This window comes from Bubalus kerabau, chromosome 4, assembly GCF_029407905.1.
Source record: "Bubalus kerabau isolate K-KA32 ecotype Philippines breed swamp buffalo chromosome 4, PCC_UOA_SB_1v2, whole genome shotgun sequence".
Lineage (NCBI taxonomy): Eukaryota > Metazoa > Chordata > Mammalia > Artiodactyla > Bovidae > Bubalus > Bubalus kerabau.
In genome coordinates, this window is record NC_073627.1 from 144,356,703 (window position 1) to 144,371,744 (window position 15,042).

The window sequence follows — 15,042 nt, forward strand, 5'->3', positions numbered from 1 at the left end:
ATGAGATTCTAAATTAGAGAAATGTTAAAGTGGAAGAGAAGATGTATCTGAGAACTATTTCAGAGATTACAAATTCCCAAACTTTGAGAAACAGAGAAGTGAAAAGGGAGATTCAGTCAGAATATCTGGAAAAAATGACAAAACCCCAAACAGAAATGATGAGGTCAAGTTGAATGCTTGGTTTGGAAAGTAAATGATGACCTCAAGTTTCAGCATAGTGAGGCTAAGGTATTCATAGAACAAGAGTGAAATACGCTACAAAGGCAGTTAAAAAAACAGAGCCCTAAAGACCATTAAGAGGGAATGCCAGTGAAGCTGTGGGCTTCCCCGGTGGCTCAGATGGTAAAGAGCCCGCCTGCACTGTAGGAGACCTGGGTTCAATCCCTGGGTTGGGGAGATTCCCTGGAGAAGGGATTGGCTACACACTTGAGTATTCTTGCCTGGAGAATCCCATGGACAGAGGAGCCTGATGGGCTACAGTCCATGGCATCGCAAAGTTGGACACGACTGAAGTGACTCAGCACGCATGCATGCGCACACACATACACACGTGCACACAAACACACACAGGGAAGCTGTGGAGAAGTTAGTAACTTCATATCCTGCTGCCAGAAGACAATGTTTATACATATCAAGAGCAATACAGGTGTTTACATGCTTTGATGCAACTATTTTAAAGAATGTATTTATTCCAAGGACAAATTCATCAAAAAAGTAAATAGATGAATACCAGGTGACCAATTCTAAACAACCCAGATGTTCAATAATATGGTAACAGGGCTTCCCTGGTGGTCCAGTGATTAAGAATCTGCCTGCCAATGCAGGGCACATGGGTTTGATCCCTGGTCTGGGAAGATCTCATATGCCTTGGAACAACTAAACCAGTGTGCCATAACTATTGAGCCTGTGCCTTAGGTCCTTGGTACAACTACCAAGCCCAAGTACCTAGAGCCTGTGCCCTGCAGAAGAAAAGCCACCACAATGAGAAGCCTACTTACAAAGAGTAACTCCTGCTCATTGCAACTAGAGAAAGCCCATGTGCGCAGTAACAAAGACCCAGCAGAGCCAAAATAAATAAAACAATAAACCTTAAAAAAAACTTACAGAAAATAGTTAAAAAAAATACTGAGTAATGAACAATCACAGAATGTTGACTTGACAGAATATAACTACAGTTTAGAAAAGGGGCTACAAAAACTATATTCCTTATTGTTAGTTATTTTTAAAATACCTATGCATGTAGTGTTTCCCTGGAAAAGTACTATACAAAAATGAAACCAAATGTTAAAGACTGATTGAATTAGCGTGGATGTATTTTTCACCTTTAAAAATTTATGGTACACTAATACACAGTTTAAAATGATTTTAACATTTGCAAAAAGGTTTTCCCTGAAAAAGGAGTGTGAGGAGGAGAGGAAGGAGGTAGATAAAAAGAGAGTATTTTTTAATGGCCTCAATATTCCTTTTTCCCCCACTACACTGAATGACATGACAAAATACTCAACATTTTTACTTATGAAAAAATTTACATGTGCAAAAGAATATATAAATTGACATGGCAAGTAAAAAGAAAAATAAACCAATATGCAGATTATGTGAACATTACCAATATTGTGGCATCCCCCACATTTCTCTCCCCAATCGTATCCTTTTCCCCCATTGCTGAGAATATCCACTGTTATGAATTTGTGTTTGTCACTCCTTTCATTATTAATAGTCTTTTACAACATACAGATGTATCCCTGAGCCATCAGTTAAACTTTCTATTTTTTGAAATTTATATAAACTGCATCAAACTATTACTATTTGGTGACTTATTTCATTAAAGATTATGTTTTTGATATTCATCCATGTTGTCATGTATTGCTATAATTCATTCATTTCTTCTACTGACTTTGTTGTCACAAACAACTGAGCTTGAATCATTCTTCTTGAAGATGTCTCCAGGGTTTAATCTAAGGCAGAATTTCTAGAACACACAGTCCACCCATCATCTTCAACTGTAAAAGTTAATGCCACATTGTTCTCCAAAACGGCTACAGCAAGTGACAATACTACTAGTAATCTCTTCTTGCTCTTCTACAGCCTCACCATACTGCCTATTGTCTGATTCCCATCACTAGTCTTCACCTTCCTTCAGTTATTCCTAGGCACTGCAGTGAAATTAATATTACCATGTAGAACTTTGTCTTCTGCTCAAAAACTTTAAAAAATTCTTTTTTATCTCCTGACTTAATCATAAATCAGGCTTTTAAGTCCTCCACAATCCTTCCAAACCCACTGTGCCAAACTTATACTACACTCCTCAATGAATCTTTTCTTAAACTGGTTTATACTTTAGTGCCTCCATCCTTTTACTCATGGCATTCCAGCTTCTCCTCCCTCACCTCCGCATATTCAAATTCTACTGTCCTTTAAATTCCAATTCAAAAATTATTTTCTCCTAAGAAAGCCATCTCTCATCTCTATTCCTATGAATTACCTTTTTTTTGACTTTCCACTTTTCCTACCTTGTACAAAAACAATGATCTATTAAGCACATGTTGTGTACAAATGCTCTAATATTTTACACCATAATTGCTAACTTTCATAATAACAGTGCATGAAAGGCAGGTAATTCCATTCCAACGTAACAGAGCTGACAAGCTGCAGTGCTATATTTTGTGTTATTAGACTTGTTTGATTTCAGAGACTATTCTCTTTCTACTATACTGTCACTTTGACTTTAAAGTATCATTAACATTAATAATTTAACTTATGTGTACCCAATTTTGCTCTATAAAAGATCTGAAACACCTAATTACTTGCTCAAGTATATTAATATCATTCTTACAATGATCTGAGATGGCTTAAAGAATAAGATATAAAGCACAAAGGGGAAAATCAAAATCAACATAAAAAGAGGAAACAAATACACTACCTATAAATGTTAACATGGTTGCCTGCATTGTACACAACATTTGACAGTCAAGACAACTCAGGAAAACACCAAATTTAATTCAGTGCTAGAAAGGAAGAAGCTCACAAGTGCCTGAGGGCAGGCAAGGATGTCCCATACTAAGCTGAAAATAAATTTTCATGTGATACCGTGTTTTTATAAAGTGATATTATTGTTGCATTGGAATAAAAAATTCTTAAGAGTCTGGTTCCATTTGTGTGTCCTATATAACAACACAGTTTAAGTGTTTAATTTGTTGAATGACTGAATCTATCGAAGCAACAAAAAACTAACATCCACTGAAGACAGTAAAAGGATGGAAAATGGGCTTTTCAATTTGAAATAGCCACTGGAAGGAATTTATTAAAGTCAGAAAAAAATGAATCAAACCACCATTAAGTAGAAATGAGGATATGGCAAAAGTTACACAACACTGATTTTCAGAAGAGAATATAAACGAGAAAGAGTATTGTCCAGCAATACCTGGTTAGACAGAAATTAAATTGTAATAGAGAAGGCAGACAGTACTGTGAAAGCAAATGCTGCAGACTGACATGAAGGGAATGCCAGAAAATCAAGGAAGTAAGGGAAAGCGTTCATGGGGACATGACTCAAATTATTTATTGCAAGCTCCATGCTGAGAAGACAGTTATTGATAGACTAGAGGTCAACAGAAGGTAAAAAACAGATTCATAGTTTAAGAGGAAGTAAAACAGAAGACTGGTGGTTTATGGTGGGAAAAATAAATGCAAACTCAGAGGTCTCTATATGATAATATATTTTGGGCTTTTTTCTCTATTTTTCCAAACAGTATTTTAAAATGTGAGTACCATTCTTAGCTTGTGAGCCTTACAAAAACAGACTGCAGACCAACTATAGTTTGTAGCCCCTGGTCTGCAGGACAAAATTCTAACTTCTTATTTTCACATTAAAAGACATTTATAACCTAATTCCAATCTACTTCTCTAATCATGTTATCCCACACTCACTTAAGTCTTTACTTCTTAGATGCATAATTTTTCAGTTTCCTGAATATTCAATCTAAAGGCTTTTCATTGCTCTGGGCCATTGCTCTTGCAGTTCCCTTAGGTTTTTCTCTATTTCTCAGTTTATACAGTTATTTGCATTCAAAATCCACTGCAAATGTCACTTCTTTATATACCTTTCCCAATTACCCAAGGAGTGGTCTATTACCTTTTCTATTTAAAAACTTTTTTTTTTTAATTGTTCCTCTCTCTCTTAAATCCTTCATCATGCTGAGTGATATTCTCTTTACAGTCTACTTAATATCCCCAACTACCCTGAGTGTCCAAGTCAAGGATGGTCTTAACCATCTTGATAGTCCCACTCCCCGATACAGATGCCTAACAATACTGAGCACTATAGCACATGCTCAATAATTAACCATTAATGAAGTACCTCACACTTTTTAATATAAATATTTGTGTGTAATAATGACTAAGATAATACACTAAAACTATAGTTTTATACAATCTTAATTGAATTCCACTGTTTACATTTTTAAAAAATGAAAAATAATTTCACTGTGATTTTAAGAGAATTTTCTATTTTACATGCCTGGTTGTGTTCATGAGCTGTGTAATTATCTGTTCCATTATATTCTGTAAGCTGTTCTCTTCTTTTTTCTCTAGTAAGAATTTTATGAACATCATCCTCCAGTCTATTGAAGAATCCTCCATCATGTGACAAAATCTGAGAACTCAATTCCTGTCAAAAACGAATTAAGATTCATTATCAATCAATACAAAAGTGCACACATTTAATAAACCTAGTTGGCCACTAGAAGCATGGAAAATGAAAGAAAAATTATAATTAAGAGACAATCAACCATCTGATTCTTCTCTATCTTCAGGTGATAATCAGCAGAAACACATATGCAAATGTCCTTCTCTTTATATTTTTTGAGTTGGGTATTGCTTTATTTTTAAATTATTTTTATACATGTACCATACAATTTATCCATTTAATTAATTTGCACAATTATTTTTTAATATACTCATAGAGTTGTACAGCCATAACCCATTCAAAAAGTTTCATCAGCCCAAAAAGAAACCCACAACTTACTAGCATCATCTCCCATTCTCTCCTAATCCCTGCCCCCCTCGGTTGTTCTCTAGGCAACACTGATCTACTTTCTGTCTGTATAGATTTGGCTATTCTGGATATCTGATATAAATGGAATCATACAGTATAAGGTCTTTTGTGACTGACTTCCTTCACTTAGCAAAATGTTTTCAAGGTTCATCCATATTATAGCATCTATCAGCACTTCATTCCTTACTGCCAAATAATATCCCATTAATGGATACACCATATTTTATTTCTCCATTCATCAGTTGATGGACATTTGAATTGTTCCTTCTTTTGGCTACTGTGAATATTGCTGCTATAAACATTCATGCAACAAGTTTTTGTGTGGACATGTTTTCAGATCTCTTACATATCCAGGTATATATCTCGAAGTAGATTTTCTGGGACATATGGTAACTCTGTGTAACCATTTGAAAAACTGCCAAATAGTTTTCCAAAGTGACTGTACTATTTTACAGCCTATCAGTGTACTAGTGTATGAGGGTTCTAATTTCACCACATTCTCACCAACACTTGTTATTATGCATCTCTTTAAATTATAAATACTCCAGTGAGTGTGAAGTATGTGTGAATGAGATTCACTGTGGTTCTGAATTGTATTTCTCTGATGGCTAATCGTGCTAAGTATCTTTTCATGTGCTTACTGGACATTTGTATATCTTTTTGGAAAAATGTTTATTCAGATATTTTGCCCAAGTTTTAATTGGGTTACTTTTTATTTCTGAGTTGCAGGAGTTCTTTATATATTCTAAAAACAACATGACTTGCGCATATTTTCTCCCATTCTGTGGCTTGTCTTTTCACATTCTTGATGCGAAAAGTATCCTTGGTATCACAGAAGTTTTACTTTTGACACAGTCTAATTTATCCAAGAAATCACTGCCTAACTCAGGGTCACCAAGATTTACTTCTACATTTTCTTCTAAGAGCTTTATAATTTTAGCTCTTACATTTAAGTTTCTAATCTGAGTTATTTTTTGTGTATGATATGAAGAAGGGGTCCAAATTCATTCTTTTGCATGTGGCTACGTAGCATTATTTGTTAAGATTATTTTCCCATTGAATTTGTCTTGACATTCTTGTTCAAAATTAATTCAACATAAATATTAAAGCTTCTTTCTAGACTCAACTTTACTCTGTCAACCTACATGTCTACCCTTATGCCATACCACACTGCCTTAACTACTCTAGCCTTGTATTACTCAAAGTTTTACAGTATATTTGAAAACAATTTTTACATATATTTTACACATGAATGATAAAGAGATGATTTTATCACAATCTACTCAACTATGTAAAATTACAGATTTTGTATGTTCTCCAAGAAAAGTATCATTTCCTTTCCTGTCATAAGACAGACTAAAGAAAATGCTCCTTTCTCTCTTATAGGTTTTCCCTATGTCCCACATTCTTGAGCTTTGATATTTTACCCATTTCAATTATATTTGTGAGCAAATAACCCAACAGTTCTATGACTGTCCATCCTCTTCCTTTCACAATATCTTAGAAAGAGTTTGAAAGAAAAAAAACTAATGTATCAGTGTTTAATATATACAAATGATAATTAAAATGCTTGTAGTGCACTTTATATTTCAAAACACTTACAGAAACATCCCTTTATTTGAATCTCATTAACATCATTAAGAAACTGATATAGGAAGAATCATTTCCCCAGAAAATAATCATGGTCACAAGAAGTTTAACTTACCCATTAGTGATTCTCCTGCTAAGTGGTATAGATAGAACTCTAAATCTGCTTCATAAAATACTTCCAGTATATTCTGATAACATTTCACTTTAAAGCAATGAATACAACAATGCTTAAAACACGGTTGAGCTTCTATGCAGGCTTCCCTAGTGGCTCAGATGGTAAAGCATCTGTCTGCAATGCAGGAGACCTGGGTTTGATCCCTGGGTTGGGAAGATCCCCTGGAGAAGGAAATGGCAGCCCACTCCAGTATTCTGGCCTTTGTTGTTGTTGCTATGTGGTGTCTAACTTTTTTGTGACCCCAAGGACTTTAGCATGCCAGGCTCCTCTGACCATGGGATTTTTAGGCAAGAATACTGGAGTGAGTTGCCATTTCCTACTCCAGAGGATCTTCCTGACCCAGGGATCGAACTGCCTCTCCCACACTGCGGGCAGTTTCTTTACTGCTGAGCCACTGGGAAAGTCAGGTATAGCATAATGATGGTAACTAATCAGCTTCTGGATTTCACTACTTTAAAGACTGCAGCTCCAGTCTTTTTGTCCTCTATTTTTTGATGGCTACTGATTAAGAAGAGGTGGCAAGAATACACAGAAGAACTGTACAAAAGATCTTCATGACCCAGATAATCACAACGGTGTGATCACTCACCTAGAGCCAGACATCCTGGAATGTGAAGTCAAGTGGGCCTTTTTAGAAAGCATCACTACGAACAAAGCTAGCGGAGGTGATGGAATCCCAGTTGAGCTATTTCAAATCCTAAAAGATGATGCTGTGAAAGTGCTGCACTCAATATGCCAGCAAATTTGGAAAACTCAGCAGAGGCCACAGGACTGGAAAAGGTCAGTTTTCATTCCAATCCCAAAGAAAGGCAATGCCAAAGAATGCTCAAACTACCGCACAATTGCACTCATCTCACACACTAGTAAAGTAATGCTCAAAATTCTCCAAGCCAGGCTTCAGCAATACGCAAACCATGAACTTCCAGATGTTCAAGCTGGTTTTAGAAAAGGCAGAGGAACCAGATATCAAATTCCCAACATATGCTGGATCATCGAAAAAGCACGAGAGTTCCAGAAAAACATATTTATTGACTATTCCAAAGCCTTTGATTGTGTGGATCACAATAAACTGTGGAAAATTCTGAAAGAGATGGGAATACCAGAGCACCTGACCTGCCTCTTGAGAAACCTATATGCAGGTCAGGAAGCAACAGTTAGAACTGGACATGGAACAACAGATTGGTTCCAAATAGGAAAAGGAGTACGTCAAGGCTGTATATTGTCACCCTGCTTATTTAACTTATATGCAGAGTACATATGAGAAACACTGGGCTGGAAGAAGCACAAGCTGGAATCAAGATTGCTGGGAGAAATATCAATAACCTCAGATATGCAGATGACACCACCCTTATGGCAGAAAGTGAAGAGGAACTAAACAGCCTCTTGATGAAAGTGAAAGTGGAGAGTGGAAAAGTTGGCTTAAAGCTCAACATTCAGAAAATGAAGATCATGGCATCCGGTCCCACCACTTCATGGCAAATAGATGGAGAAACAGTGGAAACAGTGTCAGACTTTATTTTTTTGGGCTCCAAAATCACTGCAGATGGTGACTGCAGCCATGAAATTAAAAGACGCTTACTCCTTGGAAGAAAGGTTATGACCAACCTAGATAGCATATTAAAAAGAAGAGATATTACTTTGCCAACAAAGGTTCGTCTGGTCAAGACTATGGTTTTTCCTGTGGTCATGTATGGATGTGAGAGTTGGACTGTGAAGAAGGCTGAGTGCCGAAGAATTGATGCTTTTGAACTGTGGTGTTGGAGAAGACTCTTGAGAGTCCCTTGGACTGCAAGGAGATCCAACCAGTCCATTCTAAAGGAGATCAGTCCTGGGTGTTCTTTGGAAGGACTGATGCTAAAGCTGAAACTCCAATTCTTTGGCCACCTCATGTAAAGAGTTGACTCACTGGAAAAGACCCTGATGCTGGAAGGGTTTGGGGGCAGGAGGAGAAGGGGACGACAGAGGATGAGATGGCTGGATGGCATCACCGACTCGATGCACATGAGTCTGGGTGAACTCCGGGAGTTGGTGATGGACAGTGAGGCCTGGTGTGCTGCGATTCATGGGGTCGCAAAGAGTCGGACACAACTGAGTGACTGAACTGAACTGAACCATTACCAGCATGCCTATCCCAAATTTTGTCCTTGATGTTTTTTCTTTAGTGAGGCATAAACTTTCTTTTCAGCCTAAGGACAGAAGTTCTCAAAAGACACCTTGATAGGAAACTAGAGAAATGAAAGAAAAATAAATAAACCACATACCACCCCACCTCCCACAACATGTACACCTCAAAAGAAACAAGACAAAAATGCAGCAAGTGTAAGAACACATATTCTTTAATAAGTCTAGCCAATTCAATGTCAATTTTCTGTCCAAATAATCAAAATTAGAAGTTTTCATTTAATTTTATAAGCCCCCAATTATTAAACACTAATAGTAAGTCAGAAGAGAAAAAGACTGGCAAACACAAAATATGAAAACATCTATTCCAGCCACAAAAGATAACTGAGTTATGTATGTATGAGAAACATAAAAAATAAGCGAATAACTGGCTTTAAGTTCAAAACCTCTGGAAAAGTTATCTTTGAGTAGAAACTGCATGATTTACCTCGGAATATGCAAATTTAAAAGTCGTATTGTCAAAGTTACCCCTCCCCAACAAAGACTTATGTACAGGCTGGAATCCAGAAATGAAGGTTAAAAGCATAAACACTGGTAATTTCCACTAAATGTTTAGAATAGTTTCAGAGTGATATAATACAAGGATTTAGAAGAAAATGAGAGTGTTATATTTTGGTTTGTTTGTGATATATATAAGGTAAAGTAATTTCCTCCCTTTGGGGTCCTTCTCTTTCTCTTGAGGAATCAGCTGAAACTTAATTCTTTTGGTTAAAAGTTTTAGATGGAATCAAAAATATAAGGGGACGTCAGAACCTTTAATATGTATATACACATATAACACATCCCTGTATCTATATGCATATGTATATATACATATGTCTTCTGTCATCCACACTTAACGATTGCTGCACAGCCCACGAAGAGCGTCAGGCAGCTGCCCTCAGTGCTACCAGATAACTCTAGTGATTCACCCACTGCAGCAGAGTAAATGTTCTCTTCCCCCCAACATTTTCCTGGCAGAGTCAATTTCAATTTAACTAAAAATTTGAGCACCTATTATGTGTCAAGAATGTAATTAAAAAGACAGTATGTTATTTGTGCAAGTATAGCTATATAGATCATTGGAACAAAATTGAGAGGACAGAAACCTTCACATTTATGGTTAATTAATTTTTTATGAAAACGTCAAGGTACTTCATTAAAGAAATAAAATTGTTTTAAACAAATGGTTCTGGGAAAACTGGATACAGACTTGCAAAAACTGAATGTGAACTGGTCACATTACACTTAAAAATTAACTCAAAATTAGATAATGGAGAAGATTCTGTGAAGATGGCAGAGTAGGAAGCACCAGAAACCTGAGTCCTCACATAGACAATAATTGCACTGGCAGAATCTGTCTGATTTTGAAACAACCATTTTGGAACTCTGAAGTCTGTTGAAGGCTTGCAAATTTCAGGGAACACTTGGGTGGTATACTGCAGTAAAGTTTAGTCAATTTTATATCTCAGTACAGTAGCAACTACCCATCCACCACCCTTAGTGATGTGGCAGAGAGCTGTGTGCATATTCCTGGAGTAGCTTGGACACAACTTATGGGAGCCAGCGTGGGCAGAAAGGAACTTCTCTAAATAATGGGGATCTATGCTCTGGTCACTGGTTATTGTTTCTCATCACAGAGATGCAGACCAAGAGACAGACAGATAGGCAGCCATTGTTGCTGTACTTCCCCTCATTGTTATAAGACCCTCCCCCTCCAGCTGAAGTGACTTTCAGTGGATTTAAAAGGCTAGTCCTCTCCCCACACCCACTTCATTTTTGGCTTTTCCATTTTTGAGAACCAGACATTAAAAAACAGGCCACTAAAAAACAATTGCCTATAAGGGGAAAATTAGAAAGTGACTACAAATGCCTAAGGAAAGGCTCACTAAATACCTAAGACACTAAGTTTACATGTTATGTTGTTCTGTGAAACAGACAGCTGATAACAATCAAAAAACCCCAAAATAGTAATAAGAAAACACCAATCCCTGGAAGGGGGAGAATCTGATTTCCAGAGTTACCACATTACTACACTCAAATGTTAGACTCAGTACTAGATTCATATTCCACAAAAAATCACAAGGCATAAAAGAAACAGGAATGTATAAACCACTGAAAGGGAAAAAAAATCAATAGAAACTGTTCCTGGAAAAGACTTATTTATGGCAGTTATGTTCGACAAAGACTTTAAAACAATGGGTGAACAAAATGGAAATATAAATAGAGATTAAAAAACCTAAAAGATACCAAAAAGAAATTCTGGAGCTAAGAAAGTACAATAACTGAAACAACACATTCTTTAATACTGAAAGGCAGAGATGTGCATGCAGAAGAAAGAATCAATAAACTTAAAGATAGGAAAACAGAAATTATCTAGGCTGAGAAACAGAAGGAAAAACATTAAAGAAATGCAAACAGAGCCTAAGGAACCTGTGGGACACCATCAAGCAGGACAACAGACACATTGTAGGAGTCTTAGAAGGAGAAAAGAAAGAGGAACTGACAGACTATATGAGGAAACAATAACTAAAAACTTCCTAAATCTGATGAAAGATATGACTATAAACGTCCAAGAGGCTTAAAGAATTCCAGGAGCCTGGATAAGTTCTTCGTTGGTGCTGGTGGTGGGAAAATCCTCACAAACCTACTCCTTAGAGGAATTTCCTGCTTTGCTTCTCAAAAGCTGTACTTAAGACATTGTTTTCTCATGTGGACACACCCTGTGATATAATCTATTGGAAGAGACCAACATCAAGTACTTTGGTAGCCAAAATTATCTATCTTTCTGAGGTTTCCCTGTGCTTTTTTTTTTTTTTTTTGCGGGAAAGAACATCTTTTTCATGGAGATTGGCTGCTTTCAAGTAGGAATGGCTATCATCGTTGAAAGAATGTGGACTCAACCGTGAGCCCTGAGCGCCTGTTTCCCCCACCCCCACCCACCTAAACTGCCCCCCTCCACCTTCCCAGGAGTTCCCCACACTCCAAACTAACGGTCCTCTCTGCACAGCAGTCACCTCTTCCTACCACTGACTCCCAAGACTCTGACTTTTGCACAGTTTCTTCTATTACCTCGGAGCTCAGATCACTGGATATAAGGGACTTAGAAGCCTGAATTGAACTGCTTTGCTTCGAGATCTCATTGGAATGGTTTGGTGGCCCCCCATCTGCAACCTGATTTTATCCTGGAGAATACAGTGCAATATCTCTTGTTGATTATTTAAAAAAAAAAAAAAAAAAAGATGGATTCAAGAAAGACTTACAGCAAGCCACATTATAACAAATTTTCAAAAGACAATGACAAAGAGAAAATCATAAAAGCAGCAAGAGGAAGCAAGTCATCATATACAAGGATCCTCAATAAAATCATGAGCAGAAACTTGAAGGCCAGAAGATGGTGGGCTGAAATATTAAAAATACTAAAGAATAAAAAAAACTTTCAACTAAGAATCTTTTAAGTGGCAAAACTCTCCTTTAAAAGTGAGTGAAAAATCAAGACATTCCCAGAAAAACAAAATCCAAAGGAGTTAGTGACCACCAGACCTGCCATTAGTGCTCAAGATAGTGCTGGGAAGGTATAAATAACATTAGACAGTAACTCAAAACCACATGGGGAAACAAGCATTACAATAAATGGGTAATTATAAAAGCCAGTATTACTGTAACAATGGCATGTGACTATACTTTTTGTTTTCTACATGATTTAAGAGACTAATATGTTTAAAAAAACAAAAACAAACAAACAAAAAACTATGAAGAAAACTAGAACCTATCAGAAAAGATTTTCTACAACTAAAGACAAAAAAGAAAAAAACAATGAGATGAGTGGAAGGGGTGGACTTATGATACAGTCAAATCCCAAACTCCCCAGGTGCGTGACCCACAAATTGGAGAGTAATTATATTTCAGAGGTTCTCCCAGAGGAATGAGAGTTCTGAGCCCCAAGTCAGACCCCTTAACCCACAGGTGCAGATGAGCCCCCAGAGCATTTGGCTTTGAAGGTTAGTGGGGCTTACTTAATTGCAGGAGCCCCACAGGACTGGGGGAAATTGAGATCTCACTCTTAAAGAAGGAACACAAAACCCTACATACAGCAAGGCCAAGGGAAAAAGCAGTAATTTGATAGAAACCTGAACTGTATCTATCTGCTCATCTCAGAGTTTCCTGCAAAGGTGAGGGGTGGTTGCGGTTCACCCTGGGGACACACACTGGTGACAGACATACTGGGGAAAATTCAGTGATGTGAATACTGCTGATGTGGTAGCTGACATCTGGGCTCACTAGCTCCAAGACCTGGCCTGTAGGCTACAGTGCTGGGAAGCTTCATGCCAAACAACTGAGTGGGGACACAGTCTCCTGTGCCCAGGCCCTCAGGGAAAAAAAAAAAAAAAAAAAAAGTGGGGAGTGGGGGAAAAGCCTTTTGAACTCAAGTGGAAAAAAACTGAGATTTCTGGTGCGATCTTTGTGTAAAAGTTAACTTGTAAATAAATTATTTTAGTTGACTTGAAAGTAAGAGCTTACAAATTAAATCTAAATATATAAAAAACTGGCCAAGATAAATTTTAGGATCCATGATCTGGGAAATATTCAGTACTGAATTGATATCTGTTATTGAAGGTGGTTTAAGCTTGTTGGTTTGATTAATATAGATTATGTCTAGGCTTATCAATGTTAATATTCCTGTTGTACCTAGGTTTGTGTGTGTGATAGCTGTTCAGTCATGTCAGACTCTCTGTGACTCCATGGACTATAGCCCACCAGGCTCCTCTGTGCATGGAAATCTCCAGGCAAGAATAATGGAGTGGCTTGCCGTTCCCTTCTCCAGGGGATCTTCCCAACCCAGGGGTCAAACCTGGGTCTCCTGCATTGCAGGCAGGTTCTTTACCATCTGAGCCACCAGGAAAGCCCTGTACCTAGGTTTACTAGAGGTCAAATAAGACCTTGTTCTGTTACAAATTTGCTGATAAGAAAACTAACTCAATGTGGAAAAACTTTTAAGGAAACAAAATACAAATGAGATAAAGAGCTTTAGGTGAACTTGCAGAAATGATTGTATTTTAGGATCTCTCCAGATATTCAACAACCTGAAAGTTAAAAACTGTGCTAAAATAAATTAGGTGGTAAATTTAGTTGAGTAAATGAACTTTAAAAGTAAGCTGGTATAAAACTTAAATTTGGCTTTTCTGTTAAAAAAGAGACAAGTTTTCTGAAGATGTTAAATTGCCTTTGATAACTGATTTTCAAGTTTCTTTACCTCTTAAATGATCTGTTCTACATTTGTCCTTGAAGTATTTAATTGTTACTTTGGCTAAGTAACTACTGTTTCACAGTGACTTATGGTCCTATCTGAGTGTCCTAAATCCCTTTGATATTTATTGACAAAACTTCTTAAATCAAATTCTAATGAAGCACTTTTGACCACTAGCTAACTTTGGGATGCTTTAGGAGGCTTCTCAAACATCCTAGAGAGAGATATTGAACTAATAGGGTTCATTTGGTATGTTGAATTGCATGGGAGGTATTGTTGAATTGCATGGGAGGTATTGTTGAATAAGTAATAAATCTCCTTAGGTTATACAGTATGATAAATGTTACTAATATATCTATCCCAGAAATTAAATGGAGTGCCTAAAATTCTGATAAATGTTATCAGTTATCTTAAAGTGTTGTCACAGCCATAACCAAGTTCCTCTGTTAACTGCACTGTAATCAAATTTTAAAAGTGCCTTTTTAATATAGACAGTTATGGTTTTATTCTGATGCTTTTGCAAAAATGCTTCCTCTTCAAGAAGATTTATAGAAAGGACTTTTGGATAAATACAAGTTTCTTATTTTCAGACCATAATGCTGAACTAGGTAAGAAATGAAAGGATTCTAATGAGAAGCCTGATGGCTTTACCAAGATTAACAAAAGGACTGAAAGAACTGGTGAATATGCTTATAACTTACATGGTTTCTATCTGAAAAACTACTGGTTTGAGCCTGTGTTTTCCAGGTGTAAGGAAAACCTTTCCCCTCAAACTAATGACTATTTACAGTAATTTGATAAATTATACTTTTGTAA

At 36.9% G+C, this 15,042-nt stretch overlaps 1 protein-coding gene across 4 annotated transcripts in view; it reads right to left on the reverse strand.

Moving 5' to 3' along the window:
• The window catches only part of GKAP1 (G kinase anchoring protein 1), an 86,828-nt gene that overhangs the window by 17,021 nt on the left and 54,765 nt on the right, over positions 1-15,042 (reverse strand). For 2 of the 4 annotated variants that reach the window (XM_055578909.1, XM_055578910.1), the window contains one exon: positions 4,517-4,666. The exons of 1 other annotated variant lie outside the window; for it this stretch is intronic. In XM_055578909.1, the coding sequence (XP_055434884.1) occupies positions 4,517-4,666 (150 nt within the window). Of the gene's footprint in view, positions 1-4,512; positions 4,667-15,042 lie in introns of all 4 variants that reach the window. One more of the 4 variants, XM_055578911.1, reaches the window with a different exon arrangement.